At 38.5% G+C, this 21,314-nt stretch overlaps 1 protein-coding gene across 3 annotated transcripts in view; it reads right to left on the bottom strand.

The window, feature by feature from the left end:
• Positions 1-21,314, bottom strand: part of LOC137393409 (serine-rich adhesin for platelets-like) — a 59,580-nt gene that overhangs the window by 4,902 nt on the left and 33,364 nt on the right. For all 3 annotated transcript variants that reach the window (XM_068079956.1, XM_068079957.1, XM_068079958.1), the window contains 5 exons: positions 18,359-18,492; positions 18,029-18,157; positions 1,301-1,511; positions 660-786; positions 174-387 (listed from right to left, as the gene is read on the bottom strand). In XM_068079956.1, the coding sequence (XP_067936057.1) occupies positions 174-387; positions 660-786; positions 1,301-1,511; positions 18,029-18,157; positions 18,359-18,492 (815 nt within the window). The remainder of the gene's footprint in view (positions 1-173; positions 388-659; positions 787-1,300; positions 1,512-18,028; positions 18,158-18,358; positions 18,493-21,314) is intronic.

Genomic DNA, 21,314 nt, shown 5'->3' with positions numbered 1-21,314 from the left:
AATGACACTAGTTAACAGGTGTTCCCTCTAAGTTGTTACATGATGGCGGTGCCACCCAAAATAGCCACTGATCTGTATATCGATGCAAAGGTAAGAGTAAATGATGTTTCTCAGGCTATTTTCAGATGCGCCAGTAAGACATTAAAATAATTTATGATTGAAGGTTTGATTACCTTGAATGTGGAAAGAAGGGAGTCGAATACGAGGAGAGGTAGGCGTCTCTGTCACGACTTCAGCGCTGCCACTTTCACTACTGTGGCTGTCACTTGAAATCTTTAAACTACCTTGGGTAGTCTTGGTGTAGTGCTTAACTCGGGTCGGACTAACCCGCCGGCCCCGTTCTATTGACCTTCTATTCTGACTTGAGACACTCGATGAGCTCAACGTCTACCAGAACATGTATGAAACTGATTGATAAGCAATCAATTTATTATCCATTTTAGTTATTAATCGAGTCAATCAAAACTAACTACAACACATGCTCAAGTTGTGCCTGGAATGTTATAGAACATGAATAACTTTGCAAAAACTATATCCGATGTCAACACTATTACTAGATATTAGTATCTCAACACCATAATACTCTCTGCACAATCAGGTAAAACACAGGCTATAACACAGGCTATAACACATGACTAGCTTAAAACAACTTAATCTACCTTTTCAACACTTGCCCTTTTCAAAGAATTTCTCTTTAAAGGTACCCATTCTTCATGAGTTGGTGGTTTTTCGTCTCGTCTGCTGAGTCTGGCTGGAGACTCAACTGAGCGTCTCTTTGCCCTTGACCTAATAAAAGATGATCACACCATGTAAAAAGAAAAACAACTGCTGCGTCAACACAAAAATAAAGTCTCAAATACCACCACAGTTGTTAAGCATTTGTTAATACTAATACCAAGGATGACACAAGTTATTCCTATGGCAGTATATCTTGTAACAGATTTACATTAGCAAGCATAAAACACAGAAGTGTATAGTTTAAATTAGAAATATCATTGTAATTGCTTTATATAAAAATTGTTTTATTAAATGCCTCTAAGCATGAGGTGAACGTCAACAAAATAATTCTCACAGTTGTGTACTCCTTGTTTCACAAGAGAAGATAACTACACAAATTAAATCTATCAAAACTGAACTCCACAAGCTGGTTTTGCAGGTTTATCACAGTATGTACACACTTTCCATATTGATTTTATGCTATTAAAAAACATCATAGAGCATGAATTATTTATTGTGTGTAAAAATACTTTTAAAAAGTTTTGCACCACTAAACTAGAATTTACAGAGAGTATCTCCTCACCTTTCTGAATTTCCCAAGTAGTAGTTCGGGTCATGAGCTTGTTTTATGCCCCATTGTCTAAGTTTCTCCTCAAATTCGCTACTGCTTTCTTTTAGCAACAACCCGGCTCGATCAGCAGACATGGACCTCTGTCTATTGAACTGTTTTCCACCTTTTTTCTTGTGTTTAGTTTTTGAATGGTGACCTGAGGAAAGCTTTGACTTGGATACTTCTAAAATAAAATCAATATTTTTCAAGAATACTGCCAAAACACTAAATAGCTAGCCAAGTCCACGATATGGATGCTTATGAGCTAGTGAATTTAAGTCATATAGCCCATTTACATCTTATATTTTCCTTTACATTAGGAATTAGTTATCTGATTTGACTAATCACATTTTAGATACATTTGTTAAGGTAGTAACCTTTGTCCACTTTTCGAATGACTAGAAAGGTTAAAAATGTAACAATTACAGAGCCAACCAGCTAAATATACAAAGAGTGGATCCAACTGGGCTACTAATACTGCTGCCAGAGACTGACCACTGATAACAGGTTTCTAAGTCATCAAAAGGTGCATTTACCTTTAGAGACACTGCATTAAATTTGTTAACAAATGTCAAAGAGCGAGAAAAATATAAATTATCAGCTAACTTTTCAAGTGCTAATATGGATCTCTGTGATATGGTATATCTAGATATTTAGTTAGGCTGTATCTCATAGTAGACATATACCAATAGATGTATCATTGTACACCAGTAGATGTATCATTGTATACCAATAGATGTATCATTGTATACCAATAGATGTATCATTGTATACTGCTAGATGTATCATTGTATACCAATAGATGTATCATTGTATACCGATAGATGTATCATTGTATACCGATAGATGTATCATTGTATACCGATAGATGTATCATTGTATACCAATAGATGTATCATTGTATACCAATAGATGTATCATTGTATACCAAGAGATGTGCTTCATGATGATGCTGAGAAATTGTGTCTAAAGCCCAAAATAATAAACCTTTTAGCAGCTAACCAAAAAAGCTAAAAAAGATATATTGAGGACCATTCTTCACATCTGTCCTTTGAAGACTAGCATTTCTCAGCAAGTGAATACCGTATGACTATAAAAACTCTCATGCTAGCACGAGAGTTGAAGCAGAGCCAACAGATCCAACCAGCTCATTTATAGCATTATATTGATGACCGAGTGAGTCCTCGCAATGTTGGCTCAACACTGAACTAAACTACTAGTCACTGATTGATGCCCATCTGTGGGTGGATAAGCACGCCCTCCTCACTAGAATGCAACCATAGCTACATGTATGAATAGGTGGCTGGTAAGGATAGAATACTTAATAAGATGTATGGTTAGTAACGCTGTAACTAGCTGATGCCTGACTGAACGCAAATTACTTGCACCAAAATTATAGAGTTCAGAGAAGTGCAGAATACGCAATAAGGAAATGAATGAAAACTATTTTAATTGAAGAATATTTCAAGTAGGTAATATTACACGTGTTCATTACAAACATAACCAAACAATCAAATACTTCTTTAGGTATAAACCTGTACAAATCAGCAGGATATTATAATGGCTAAAACAATAGTTCAGAGACTATTTGTAAAGAAATAAAATTAGTATGGTAAAAACATATAATGTGTTGGCAGAGTTGAAAACCATGAATACTGAATTACGTATCAGCTGTCCGCATCTGTTCATATGATGATCCAGTCTAAACTAACCTCTGGAATCATTTCAACAGTTTTCAAGCAGTTGCCATAGAAACTGGCGCAAACTTGGTATTTGATTAGCTTCACATTTACATGTAATAGTATTATTGTTCTTCAAGCATTGTTGTTACTATTTGAGTTGAAAATTACATACACAGATATCAAAACATGAAACAAGCAAATTTTGTTGTTGTATAGTTAATTAGTTATATATCTATATTATTTCATTGAGATTAGTTTTGGGCCGCTATACTTGTTTATGCAAATATTAATATTACAGTAGATGCTTCTACAACGTAAATAATCCGTTCCAGGAACTTTTACGTTATAGGGTTAAAAGGTGATATGAACAGTAAAATACATGTAAATTGCTTAATCCGTTCAAAGATCTTTCCAAACTCACCCCTTTGGTTCTTGAAGAAGGAAAATGACTAGACTTGCCTGTTTTAATTTAAGGACCGTACCGTAATAGAAGCATAAATGGTTTGTAATGACAATATTTCTCTTTTTTCTTATAATTTTCCCTCAGTTCACTGTTCATGATTGTGATAATTTTACAAGTTATGGAGAAGGCACACCTTTAATGTCAATTCACCTCAAGTTTTTTTATTCTAGACAGCTAGGTCTATTTTGCAAATAGACCTTGGTGTCTAGAATAAAAAAACTATCAAACTTTTAGGCATATAAAACAACAAAAATGTTTTATATGTCTAAAATAAAGTAAAACAAAAATATAACTTTATTTTAAGAACGGTGTCTATCTGTCAGTCGGTCTATCGGTCGGAAAGGTTTGAGGTTATAACAAAAGATAGCTTTTGATGGTCGGCCAACTTGTGACATTCAGATCGGTAGACTGACACTCTAACACCTGCACCGAATTATTGCGCAGTTACTTATTATTCGTGCTTCATCCACACAACTGATGATTTCTTATGGTGAACTAGGCTGCCATGGTACTAGTATATATAATAGAGATAACTCTATACTAGTATATATAATAAAGATAACTAGGCTGCCATGGTACTAGTATATATAATAGAGATAACTCTATACTAGTATATATAATAGAGATAACTCTATACTAGTATATATAATAGAGATAACTCTATACTAGTATATATAATAGAGATAACTCTATACTAGTATATATAATAGAGATAACTCTATACTAGTATATATAATAGAGATAACTCTATACTAGTATATATAATAGAGATAACTCTATACGCCATTTTCTCTCAATTGCAGCAAGAAAGCGACATTTTTAAGGCTATACATGAGATGCATCACTAACTACTACACATACCAGTGCATCACTAACTACTGCACATACCAGTGCATCACTAACTACTACACATACCAGTGCATCACTAACTACTACACATACCAGTGCATCACTAACTACAACACATACCAGTGTATCACTAACTACTACACATACCAGTGCATCACTAACTACTACACATACCAGTGCAACACTAACTACAACACATACCAGTGCATCACTAACTACAACACATACCAGTGCATCACTAACTACAACACATACCAGTGCATCACTAACTACTACACATACCAGTGCATCACTAACTACAACACATACCAGTGCATCACTAACTACTGCACATACCAGTGTATCACTAACTACTACACATACCAGTGCATCACTAACTACTACACATACCAGTGCATCACTAACTACTGCACATACCAGTGTATCACTAACTACTACACATACCAGTGCATCACTAACTACTACACATACCAGTGCATCACTAACTACTACACATACCAGTGCATCACTAACTACAACACATACCAGTGCATCACTAACTACTACACATACCAGTGCATCACTAACTACTGCACATACCAGTGTATCACTAACTACTACACATACCAGTGCATCACTAACTACTACACATACCAGTGCATCACTAACTACTGCACATACCAGTGTATCACTAACTACTACACATACCAGTGCATCACTAACTACTACACATACCAGTGCATCACTAACTACTACACATACCAGTGCATCACTAACTACTACACATACCAGTGCATCACTAGCTACTGCACATACCAGTGTATCACTAACTACTACACATACCAGTGCATCACTAACTACTACACATACCAGTGTATCACTAACTACTACACATACCAGTGCATCACTAACTACTACACATACCAGTGCATCACTAACTACTGCACATACCAGTGTATCACTAACTACTACACATACCAGTGTATCACTAACTACTACACATACCAGTGTATCACTAACTACTACACATACCAGTGCATCACTAACTACTACACATACCAGTGCATCACTAACTACTACACATACCAGTGCATCACTAACTACAACACATACCAGTGCATCACTAACTACTGCACATACCAGTGTATCACTAACTACTACACATACCAGTGCATCACTAACTACTACACATACCAGTGCATCACTAACTACTACACATACCAGTGCATCACTAACTACTACACATACCAGTGCATCACTAACTACTACACATACCAGTGCATCACTAACTACAACACATACCAGTGTATCACTAACTACAACACATACCAGTGTATCACTAACTACTGCACATACCAGTGCATCACTAACTACTGCACATACCAGTGTATCACTAACTACAACACATACCAGTGCATCACTAACTACTACACATACCAGTGCATCACTAACTACTACACATACCAGTGCATCACTAACTACTACACATACCAGTGTATCACTAACTACAACACATACCAGTGTATCACTAACTACTACACATACCAGTGCATCACTAACTACTGCACATACCAGTGCATCACTAACTACTACACATACCAGTGCATCACTAACTACAACACATACCAGTGCATCACTAACTACTACACATACCAGTGCATCACTAACTACTGCACATACCAGTGCATCACTAACTACTACACATACCAGTGCATCACTAACTACAACACATACCAGTGCATCACTAACTACTACACATACCAGTGTATCACTAACTACTACACATACCAGTGTATCACTAACTACAACACATACCAGTGCATCACTAACTACAACACATACCAGTGCATCACTAACTACTGCACATACCAGTGTATCACTAACTACAACACATACCAGTGCATCACTAACTACTACACATACCAGTGCATCACTAACTACTACACATACCAGTGTATCACTAACTACTACACATACCAGTGTATCACTAACTACAACACATACCAGTGCATCACTAACTACTACACATACCAGTGTATCACTAACTACTACACATACCAGTGTATCACTAACTACTACACATACCAGTGTATCACTAACTACTACACATACCAGTGTATCACTAACTACTACACATACCAGTGCATCACTAACTACTACACATACCAGTGCATCACTAACTACAACACATACCAGTGTATCACTAACTACAACACATACCAGTGTATCACTAACTACTACACATACCAGTGCATCACTAACTACAACACATACCAGTGCATCACTAACTACTACACATACCAGTGTATCACTAACTACAACACATACCAGTGCATCACTAACTACTACACATACCAGTGTATCACTAACTACTACACATACCAGTGCATCACTAACTACTGCACATACCAGTGTATCACTAACTACTACACATACCAGTGCATCACTAACTACTGCACATACCAGTGCATCACTAACTACTACACATACCAATGCATCACTAACTACTACACATACCAGTGCATCACTAACTACTGCACATACCAGTGTATCACTAACTACTACACATACCAGTGTATCACTAACTTCTGCACATACCAGTGCATCACTAACTACTACACATACCAGTGCATCACTAACTACTACACATACCAGTGCATCACTAACTACTACACATACCAGTGCATCACTAACTACTGCACATACCAGTGCATCACTAACTACTACACATACCAGTGCATCACTAACTACTGCACATACCAGTGCATCACTAACTACTACACATACCAGTGCATCACTAACTACTACACATACCAGTGTATCACTAACTACAACACATACCAGTGCATCACTAACTACAACACATACCAGTGCATCACTAACTACTGCACATACCAGTGCGTCACTAACTACTACACATACCAGTGTATCACTAACTACAACACATACCAGTGCATCACTAACTACAACACATACCAGTGCATCACTAACTACTACACATACCAGTGCATCACTAACTACTACACATACCAGTGCATCACTAACTACTGCACATACCAGTGCATCACTAACTACTACACATACCAGTGCATCACTAACTACTGCACATACCAGTGCATCACTAACTACTGCACATACCAGTGCATAACTAACTACTACACATACCAGTGCATCACTAACTACTACACATACCAGTGCATCACTAACTACTACACATACCAGTGCATCACTAACTACTACACATACCAGTGCATCACTAACTACTGCACATACCAGTGCATCACTAACTACAACACATACCAGTGTATCACTAACTACTACACATACCAGTGTATCACTAACTACTACACATACCAGTGCATCACTAACTACTACACATACCAGTGCATCACTAACTACTACACATACCAGTGCATCACTAACTACTACACATACCAGTGCATCACTAACTACTGCACATACCAGTGCATCACTAACTACTACACATACCAGTGCATCACTAACTACTACACATACCAGTGTATCACTAACTACAACACATACCAGTGCATCACTAACTACAACACATACCAGTGCATCACTAACTACTGCACATACCAGTGCGTCACTAACTACTACACATACCAGTGTATCACTAACTACAACACATACCAGTGCATCACTAACTACTACACATACCAGTGCATCACTAACTACAACACATACCAGTGCATCACTAACTACTGCACATACCAGTGTATCACTAACTACAACACATACCAGTGCATCACTAACTACTGCACATACCAGTGTATCACTAACTACTACACATACCAGTGTATCACTAACTACAACACATACCAGTGCATCACTAACTACAACACATACCAGTGCATCACTAACTACTACACATACCAGTGCATCACTAACTACTGCACATACCAGTGTATCACTAACTACAACACATACCAGTGCATCACTAACTACTACACATACCAGTGCATCACTAACTACAACACATACCAGTGCATCACTAACTACTACACATACCAGTGCATCACTAACTACAACACATACCAGTGCATCACTAACTACTACACATACCAGTGCATCACTAACTACAACACATACCAGTGCATCACTAACTACTACACATACCAGTGTATCACTAACTACTACACATACCAGTGTATCACTAACTACAACACATACCAGTGCATCACTAACTACAACACATACCAGTGCATCACTAACTACTGCACATACCAGTGTATCACTAACTACAACACATACCAGTGCATCACTAACTACTACACATACCAGTGCATCACTAACTACAACACATACCAGTGCATCACTAACTACAACACATACCAGTGCATCACTAACTACAACACATACCAGTGCATCACTAACTACTACACATACCAGTGCATCATTAACTACAACACATACCAGTGCATCACTAACTACTGCACATACCAGTGTATCACTAACTACAACACATACCAGTGCATCACTAACTACTGCACATACCAGTGTATCACTAACTACTACACATACCAGTGTATCACTAACTACAACACATACCAGTGCATCACTAACTACAACACATACCAGTGCATCACTAACTACTGCACATACCAGTGTATCACTAACTACAACACATACCAGTGCATCACTAACTACAACACATACCAGTGCATCACTAACTACTACACATACCAGTGCATCACTAACTACTGCACATACCAGTGTATCACTAACTACTGCACATACCAGTGTATCACTAACTACAACACATACCAGTGTATCACTAACTACTGCACATACCAGTGCATCACTAACTACTGCACATACCAGTGCATCACTAACTACAACACATACCAGTGTATCACTAACTACTGCACATACCAGTGCATCACTAACTACTACACATACCAGTGCATCACTAACTACAACACATACCAGTGCATCACTAACTACTGCACATACCAGTGCATCACTAACTACAACACATACCAGTGTATCACTAACTACAACACATACCAGTGTATCACTAACTACTACACATACCAGTGCATCACTAACTACAACACATACCAGTGCATCACTAACTACAACACATACCAGTGCATCACTAACTACTACACATACCAGTGCATCACTAACTACAACACATACCAGTGCATCACTAACTACAACACATACCAGTGCATCACTAACTACTACACATACCAGTGTATCACTAACTACTACACATACCAGTGTATCACTAACTACAACACATACCAGTGCATCACTAACTACAACACATACCAGTGCATCACTAACTACTGCACATACCAGTGTATCACTAACTACAACACATACCAGTGCATCACTAACTACTACACATACCAGTGCATCACTAACTACAACACATACCAGTGCATCACTAACTACTGCACATACCAGTGCATCACTAACTACTGCACATACCAGTGCATCACTAACTACAACACATACCAGTGCATCACTAACTACTGCACATACCAGTGTATCACTAACTACAACACATACCAGTGCATCACTAACTACTACACATACCAGTGCATCACTAACTACAACACATACCAGTGCATCACTAACTACTGCACATACCAGTGCATCACTAACTACTACACATACCAGTGTATCACTAACTACTACACATACCAGTGCATCACTAACTACAACACATACCAGTGTATCACTAACTACTGCTCATACCAGTGCATCACTAACTACTACACATACCAGTGTATCACTAACTACTACACATACCAGTGCATCACTAACTACTACACATACCAGTGTATCACTAACTACTACACATACCAGTGCATCACTAACTACAACACATACCAGTGCATCACTAACTACTGCACATAGCAGTGTATCACTAACTACAACACATACCAGTGCATCACTAACTACTACACATACCAGTGCATCACTAACTACAACACATACCAGTGCATCACTAACTACTACACATACCAGTGCATCACTAACTACTACACATACCAGTGCATCACTAACTACTACACATACCAGTGCATCACTAACTACTACACATACCAGTGCATCACTAACTACTACACATACCAGTGCATCACTAACTACAACACATACCAGTGCATCACTAACTACTACACATACCAGTGTATCACTAACTACTACACATACCAGTGTATCACTAACTACTACACATACCAGTGCATCACTAACTACTACACATACCAGTGCATCACTAACTACAACACATACCAGTGCATCACTAACTACTGCACATACCAGTGCATCACTAACTACTACACATACCAGTGCATCACTAACTACTACACATATCAGTGCATCACTAACTACTACACATATCAGTGCATCACTAACTACTACACATACCAGTGCATCACTAACTACTACACATACCAGTGCATCACTAACTACTACATATACCAGTGCATCACTAACTACTACACATACCAGTGCATCACTAACTACTGCACATACCAGTGCATCACTAACTACTACACATACCAGTGCATCACTAACTACTGCACATACCAGTGCATCACTAACTACTACACATACCAGTGCATCACTAACTACTACACATACCAGTACATCACTAACTACTACACATACCAGTGCATCACTAACTACTACACATACCAGTGCATCACTAACTACTGCACATACCAATGCATCACTAACTACTACACATACCAGTGCATCACTAACTACTACACATACCAGTGCATCACTAACTACTACACATACCAGTGTATCACTAACTACAACACATACCAGTGCATCACTAACCACTACACATACCAGTGCATCACTAACTACTACACATACCAGTGTATCACTAACTACTGCACATACCAGTGCATCACTAACTACAACACATACCAGTGCATCACTAACCACTACACATACCAGTGCATCACTAACTACTACACATACCAGTGCATCACTAACTACTGCACATACCAGTGCATCACTAACTACAACACATACCAGTGCATCACTAACCACTACACATACCAGTGCATCACTAACCACTACACATACCAGTGCATCACTAACTACTACACATACCAGTGTATCACTAACTACTGCACATACCAGTGTATCACTAACTACTGCACATACCAGTGCATCACTAACTACAACACATACCAGTGTATCACTAACTACAACACATACCAGTGCATCACTAACTACTACACATACCAGTGCATCACTAACTACTACACATACCAGTGCATCACTAACTACTACACATACCAGTGCATCACTAACTACTACACATACCAGTGCATCACTAACTACTGCACATACCAGTGCATCACTAACTACAACACATACCAGTGTATCACTAACTACTACACATACCAGTGTATCACTAACTACTACACATACCAGTGCATCACTAACTACTACACATACCAGTGCATCACTAACTACTACACATACCAGTGCATCACTAACTACTACACATACCAGTGCATCACTAACTACTGCACATACCAGTGCATCACTAACTACTACACATACCAGTGCATCACTAACTACTACACATACCAGTGTATCACTAACTACAACACATACCAGTGCATCACTAACTACAACACATACCAGTGCATCACTAACTACTGCACATACCAGTGCGTCACTAACTACTACACATACCAGTGTATCACTAACTACAACACATACCAGTGCATCACTAACTACTACACATACCAGTGCATCACTAACTACAACACATACCAGTGCATCACTAACTACTGCACATACCAGTGTATCACTAACTACAACACATACCAGTGCATCACTAACTACTGCACATACCAGTGTATCACTAACTACTACACATACCAGTGTATCACTAACTACAACACATACCAGTGCATCACTAACTACAACACATACCAGTGCATCACTAACTACTACACATACCAGTGCATCACTAACTACTACACATACCAGTGTATCACTAACTACTGCACATACCAGTGTATCACTAACTACAACACATACCAGTGCATCACTAACTACTACACATACCAGTGCATCACTAACTACAACACATACCAGTGCATCACTAACTACTACACATACCAGTGCATCACTAACTACAACACATACCAGTGCATCACTAACTACTACACATACCAGTGCATCACTAACTACAACACATACCAGTGCATCACTAACTACTACACATACCAGTGTATCACTAACTACTACACATACCAGTGTATCACTAACTACAACACATACCAGTGCATCACTAACTACAACACATACCAGTGCATCACTAACTACTGCACATACCAGTGTATCACTAACTACAACACATACCAGTGCATCACTAACTACTACACATACCAGTGCATCACTAACTACAACACATACCAGTGCATCACTAACTACAACACATACCAGTGCATCACTAACTACAACACATACCAGTGCATCACTAACTACTACACATACCAGTGCATCATTAACTACAACACATACCAGTGCATCACTAACTACTGCACATACCAGTGTATCACTAACTACAACACATACCAGTGCATCACTAACTACTGCACATACCAGTGTATCACTAACTACTACACATACCAGTGTATCACTAACTACAACACATACCAGTGCATCACTAACTACAACACATACCAGTGCATCACTAACTACTGCACATACCAGTGTATCACTAACTACAACACATACCAGTGCATCACTAACTACAACACATACCAGTGCATCACTAACTACTACACATACCAGTGCATCACTAACTACTGCACATACCAGTGTATCACTAACTACTGCACATACCAGTGTATCACTAACTACAACACATACCAGTGTATCACTAACTACTGCACATACCAGTGCATCACTAACTACTGCACATACCAGTGCATCACTAACTACAACACATACCAGTGTATCACTAACTACTGCACATACCAGTGCATCACTAACTACTACACATACCAGTGCATCACTAACTACAACACATACCAGTGCATCACTAACTACTGCACATACCAGTGCATCACTAACTACAACACATACCAGTGTATCACTAACTACAACACATACCAGTGTATCACTAACTACTACACATACCAGTGCATCACTAACTACAACACATACCAGTGCATCACTAACTACAACACATACCAGTGCATCACTAACTACTACACATACCAGTGCATCACTAACTACAACACATACCAGTGCATCACTAACTACAACACATACCAGTGCATCACTAACTACTACACATACCAGTGTATCACTAACTACTACACATACCAGTGTATCACTAACTACAACACATACCAGTGCATCACTAACTACAACACATACCAGTGCATCACTAACTACTGCACATACCAGTGTATCACTAACTACAACACATACCAGTGCATCACTAACTACTACACATACCAGTGCATCACTAACTACTACACATACCAGTGCATCACTAACTACAACACATACCAGTGCATCACTAACTACTGCACATACCAGTGCATCACTAACTACTGCACATACCAGTGCATCACTAACTACAACACATACCAGTGCATCACTAACTACTGCACATACCAGTGTATCACTAACTACAACACATACCAGTGCATCACTAACTACTACACATACCAGTGCATCACTAACTACAACACATACCAGTGCATCACTAACTACTGCACATACCAGTGCATCACTAACTACTACACATACCAGTGTATCACTAACTACTACACATACCAGTGCATCACTAACTACAACACATACCAGTGTATCACTAACTACTGCTCATACCAGTGCATCACTAACTACTACACATACCAGTGTATCACTAACTACTACACATACCAGTGCATCACTAACTACTACACATACCAGTGTATCACTAACTACTACACATACCAGTGCATCACTAACTACAACACATACCAGTGCATCACTAACTACTGCACATACCAGTGTATCACTAACTACAACACATACCAGTGCATCACTAACTACTACACATACCAGTGCATCACTAACTACAACACATACCAGTGCATCACTAACTACTACACATACCAGTGCATCACTAACTACTACACATACCAGTGCATCACTAACTACTACACATACCAGTGCATCACTAACTACTACACATACCAGTGCATCACTAACTACTACACATACCAGTGCATCACTAACTACAACACATACCAGTGCATCACTAACTACTACACATACCAGTGTATCACTAACTACTACACATACCAGTGTATCACTAACTACTACACATACCAGTGCATCACTAACTACTACACATACCAGTGCATCACTAACTACAACACATACCAGTGCATCACTAACTACTGCACATACCAGTGCATCACTAACTACTACACATACCAGTGCATCACTAACTACTACACATATCAGTGCATCACTAACTACTACACATATCAGTGCATCACTAACTACTACACATACCAGTGCATCACTAACTACTACACATACCAGTGCATCACTAACTACTACACATACCAGTGCATCACTAACTACTACACATACCAGTGCATCACTAACTACTGCACATACCAGTGCATCACTAACTACTACACATACCAGTGCATCACTAACTACTGCACATACCAGTGCATCACTAACTACTACACATACCAGTGCATCACTAACTACTACACATACCAGTACATCACTAACTACTACACATACCAGTGCATCACTAACTACTACACATACCAGTGCATCACTAACTACTGCACATACCAATGCATCACTAACTACTACACATACCAGTGCATCACTAACTACTACACATACCAGTGCATCACTAACTACTGCACATACCAGTGCATCACTAACTACAACACATACCAGTGTATCACTAACTACAACACATACCAGTGTATCACTAACTACTACACATACCAGTGCATCACTAACTACAACACATACCAGTGCATCACTAACTACAACACATACCAGTGCATCACTAACTACTACACATACCAGTGCATCACTAACTACAACACATACCAGTGCATCACTAACTACAACACATACCAGTGCATCACTAACTACTACACATACCAGTGTATCACTAACTACTACACATACCAGTGTATCACTAACTACAACACATACCAGTGCATCACTAACTACAACACATACCAGTGCATCACTAACTACTGCACATACCAGTGTATCACTAACTACAACACATACCAGTGCATCACTAACTACTACACATACCAGTGCATCACTAACTACAACACATACCAGTGCATCACTAACTACTGCACATACCAGTGCATCACTAACTACTGCACATACCAGTGCATCACTAACTACAACACATACCAGTGCATCACTAACTACTGCACATACCAGTGTATCACTAACTACAACACATACCAGTGCATCACTAACTACTACACATACCAGTGCATCACTAACTACAACACATACCAGTGCATCACTAACTACTACACATACCAGTGCATCACTAACTACTACACATACCAGTGTATCACTAACTACTACACATACCAGTGCATCACTAACTACTACACATACCAGTGTATCACTAACTACTACACATACCAGTGCATCACTAACTACAACACATACCAGTGCATCACTAACTACTGCACATACCAGTATATCACTAACTACAACACATACCAGTGCATCACTAACTACTACACATACCAGTGCATCACTAACTACAACACATACCAGTGCATCACTAACTACTACACATACCAGTGCATCACTAACTACTACACATACCAGTGCATCACTAACTACTACACATACCAGTGCATCACTAACTACTACACATACCAGTGCATCACTAACTACTACACATACCAGTGCATCACTAACTACAACACATACCAGTGCATCACTAACTACTACACATACCAGTGTATCACTAACTACTACACATACCAGTGTATCACTAACTACTACACATACCAGTGCATCACTAACTACTACACATACCAGTGCATCACTAACTACAACACATACCAGTGCATCACTAACTACTGCACATACCAGTGCATCACTAACTACTACACATACCAGTGCATCACTAACTACTACACATATCAGTGCATCACTAACTACTACACATATCAGTGCATCACTAACTACTACACATACCAGTGCATCACTAACTACTACACATACCAGTGCATCACTAACTACTACACATACCAGTGCATCACTAACTACTACACATACCAGTGCATCACTAACTACTGCACATACCAGTGCATCACTAACTACTACACATACCAGTGCATCACTAACTACTGCACATACCAGTGCATCACTAACTACTACACATACCAGTGCATCACTAACTACTACACATACCAGTACATCACTAACTACTACACATACCAGTGCATCACTAACTACTACACATACCAGTGCATCACTAACTACTGCACATACCAATGCATCACTAACTACTACACATACCAGTGCATCACTAACTACTACACATACCAGTGCATCACTAACTACTACACATACCAGTGTATCACTAACTACAACACATACCAGTGCATCACTAACCACTACACATACCAGTGCATCACTAACTACTACACATACCAGTGTATCACTAACTACTGCACATACCAGTGCATCACTAACTACAACACATACCAGTGCATCACTAACCACTACACATACCAGTGCATCACTAACTACTACACATACCAGTGCATCACTAACTACTGCACATACCAGTGCATCACTAACTACAACACATACCAGTGCATCACTAACCACTACACATACCAGTGCATCACTAACCACTACACATACCAGTGCATCACTAACTACTACACATACCAGTGTATCACTAACTACTGCACATACCAGTGTATCACTAACTACTGCACATACCAGTGCATCACTAACTACAACACATACCAGTGTATCACTAACTACAACACATACCAGTGCATCACTAACTACTACACATACCAGTGCATCACTAACTACTACACATACCAGTGCATCACTAACTACTACACATACCAGTGTATCACTAACTACTACACATACCAGTGCATCACTAACTACAACACATACCAGTGCATCACTAACTACTGCACATACCAGTGTATCACTAACTACTGCACATACCAGTGCATCACTAACTACAACACATACCAGTGTATCACTAACTACAACACATACCAGTGCATCACTAACTACTGCACATACCAGTGTATCACTAACTACTACACATACCAGTGTATCACCAACTACTACACATACCAGTGCATCACTAACATACAAAAGAGTCTGACGATACATATGATACATATGTTCCATTTCTATGAGGCAATTTGACGAGTTAACCAATGAAGATTAACTTATAAAAGCAACTCCTTATGATATCTACATGTAAATAATAAATGGTAATTGTTAACATACTAATACTATCTGCTGAATGAAAACTAGTAAGCAATTATCTCTCCGTCTAATCAGCATCACAGGTAGTTGTCTTCCAGAATGGAGTCAACTGGATACACAGCCTCATATACTGATGTGAATTAGTGTTGTTTGAGGAATAAGAAGCATTCTTGGTTTAGTTGGGCAGGAAAGAAGCTAACAACTGATGTCATATTTTACCTTTATTGGTCTGCTTTCCTTTGCCAACCCAGCGCTCCAACTTCTTGGCAAAGTCTTTGTTCTTAGCCGTGTTCAACAAATCGAGTTGGTGCTGTAAACTTTCCATCGGCAAAGACTTGGTTCTGCCATCTAATACAAAACTGATGTATTACATCTTATGGAGCTGAGGCAACAATTTTGTATAATGACAATCTCGCTGAGGAAGTCTTAGATAGCTCTTTTACCATGTTTGAACAAAATTTTATCATCTATTTTACTCAATGTACGTTGAGATGGATAGCATTAATCTTGTTTACAAGGTAAGACAATTAGCTAACGCCCCATCCTTACCTACAGCATCAAGGCTATCTGTGCTGCTTTGATTATGAATAGCCTGTGGGTGAAACCCTGGAGGGGAGAGTGCGGGGAGCACTTTGTCGTATGAAACCGCCTCTTCATACGATGCTGCGTGAGTTTTTCTATAGCTACAAAATTATTACTTTAAATCATTAATCTGCTAGCATTATGCATTGAGTTTTTTGTGCTGAAGGATGAAAGGGAAATTTTTTATACAGAATTCTTCAACAGGCAAAACTAATGATGCCTGATGCAGTCTACCAAGATAAAACAAGTCTCTCCAATATATATCAACCATATAATGTATGAGCAGATATAGTAACATATCTGAGCATATATCATAACATGTCAAAGCATACATGGTAGCGTATTATAGCATATATGATAACATATCATATCACATGTTAACATATCATAGACAATATGATAACATATCCAAACGGATACGATAACATATTGGAGCACACAACGCAAAACAATTTCAAACAAATACATTACAAAACAAAATTTTATATTGGATAAAAACACAGCATTCTCAGTATCCTTGATTAGTACAACTCATCAAGGAACTCAATGTATAACTGTAGCTGCATTTCTCTCCCCATTCTCCACTAAAATATGGTGATTATTAGCTGCGAGATGGTAGGTCAGGATGATTATTAGCTGTGAGATGATAGGCCAACCGCATTTGTGAAATATCCCAAACATTGTTTTTAGGCCAAGCTGTGAAGCCTTTTTAAATAGACAATTGTACTGGCTTGAAAATATGTGTTGGTGATCACAATGACTGGGTATCTTCTGCAGCTTGCATCTCACTATTAGTAATTCACCCTGCCAGCTATCCGTCATTGTTTACCTGATATTTTTATACTCTAATGGAAGTAAAAACTATGTCACAGTTATGTTTTAATTCAATATATGACATTTAATATGGGCATAGGATATCGGGCATTTAATATGGGCATAGGATATAGGGCATTTAATATGGGCATAGGATATAGAGCATTTAATATGGGCATAGGATATAGGGCGTTTAATATGGGCATAGGATATCGGGCATTTAATATGGGCATAAGATATAAGGCATTTAATATGAGCATAGGATATAGAGCATTTAATATGGGCATAGGATATAGGACATTTAATATGGGCATAGGATATAGGGCATTTAATATGGGCATAGGATATAGGGCATTTAATATGGGCATAGGATATAGGGCATTTAATATGGGCATAGGATATAGGGCATTTAATATGGGCATAGGATATAGGGCATTTAATATGGGCATAGGATATAGGGCGTTTAATATGGGCATAGGATATAGGGCATTTAATATGGGCATAGGATATAGGGCATTTAATATGGGCATAGGATATAGGACATTTAATATGGGCATAGGATATAGGGCATTTAATATGGGCATAGGATATAGGGCATTTAATATGGGCATAGGATATAGGGCATTTAATATGGGCATAGGATATAGGGCATTTAATATGGGCATAGGATATAGGGCATTTAATATGGGCATAGGATAAAAGGCATTTAATATGGGCATAGGATATAGGGCGTTTAATATGGGCATAGGATATAGGGCGTTTAATATGGGCATAGGATATAGGGCATTTAATATGGGCATAGGATATCGGGCATTTAATATGGGCATAGGATATAGGGCATTTAATATGGGCATAGGATATCGAGCATTTAATATGGGCATAGGATATAGGGCGTTTAATATGGGCATAGGATATAGAGCGTTTAATATGGGCATAGGATATAGGGCATTTAATATGGGCATAAGATATAGGGTATTTAATATGGGCATAGGATATAGGGCATTTAATATGGGCAAAGGATATCGGGCATTTAATATGGGTATAGGATATAGGGCATTTAATATGGGCATAGGATATCGGCATTTAATAAGGGCATAGGATATAGAACATTTAATATGGGCATAGGATATAGAGCATTTAATATGGGCATAGGATATAGGACATTTAATATGGGCATAGGATATAGGACATTTAATATGGGCAAAGGATATCAGGCATTTAATATGGGCATAGAATATACGGCGTTTAATATGGGCATAGGATATAGGGCATTTAATATGGGCATAGGATATAGGGCAGTTAATATGGGCATAGGATAAAAGGCATTTAATATGGGCATAGGATATAGGGCGTTTAATATGGGCATAGGATATAGGGCGTTTAATATGGGCATAGAATATACGGCGTTTAATATGGGCATAGGATATAGGGCATTTAATATGGGCATAGGATATAGGGCAGTTAATATGGGCATAGGATATAGGACATTTAATATGGGCAAAGGATATCAGGCATTTAATATGGGCATAGGATATACGGCGTTTAATATGGGCATAGGATATAGGGCAGTTAATATGGGCATAGGATATAGGGCATTTAATATGGGCATAGGATATAGGGCAGTTAATATGGGCATAGGATATAGGGCATTTAATATGGGCATAGGATATAGGGCATTTAATATGGGCATAGGATATAGGGCAGTTAATATGGGCATAGGATATAGGGCATTTAATATGGGTATAGGATATAGGGCATTTAATATGGGTATAGGATATAGGGCATTTAATATGTGAGCAATAGGAAGCCTTAAGCATAAATTTCAATGCTTCCCCTGGCACATTTCAATTAACAAACTATAGCTGTAACCGGGCCACAGTTCTAATTACATCAATATATAATTAAACATAGTAAAATGAGACGTTTTAGAATGGCCAGTTCAAAGTCAACCAAATGAGATCGGACACTAGTAGGTACTAGAGTGGATGATTCACGCAATAAGTAACTGATCTGAGGATTCACAGTTTTCTTGGCATGATGAGATAATTACCATTGATGCATGGGAAAGTGATTCAGTTTTGAGCCTTGTTGTAAGCATATCAGTGAGCCT

This window comes from Watersipora subatra, chromosome 4 (genome assembly GCF_963576615.1).
Source record: "Watersipora subatra chromosome 4, tzWatSuba1.1, whole genome shotgun sequence".
NCBI lineage: Eukaryota > Metazoa > Bryozoa > Gymnolaemata > Cheilostomatida > Watersiporidae > Watersipora > Watersipora subatra.
This window is presented reverse-complemented; position numbering and strand designations above follow the sequence as displayed.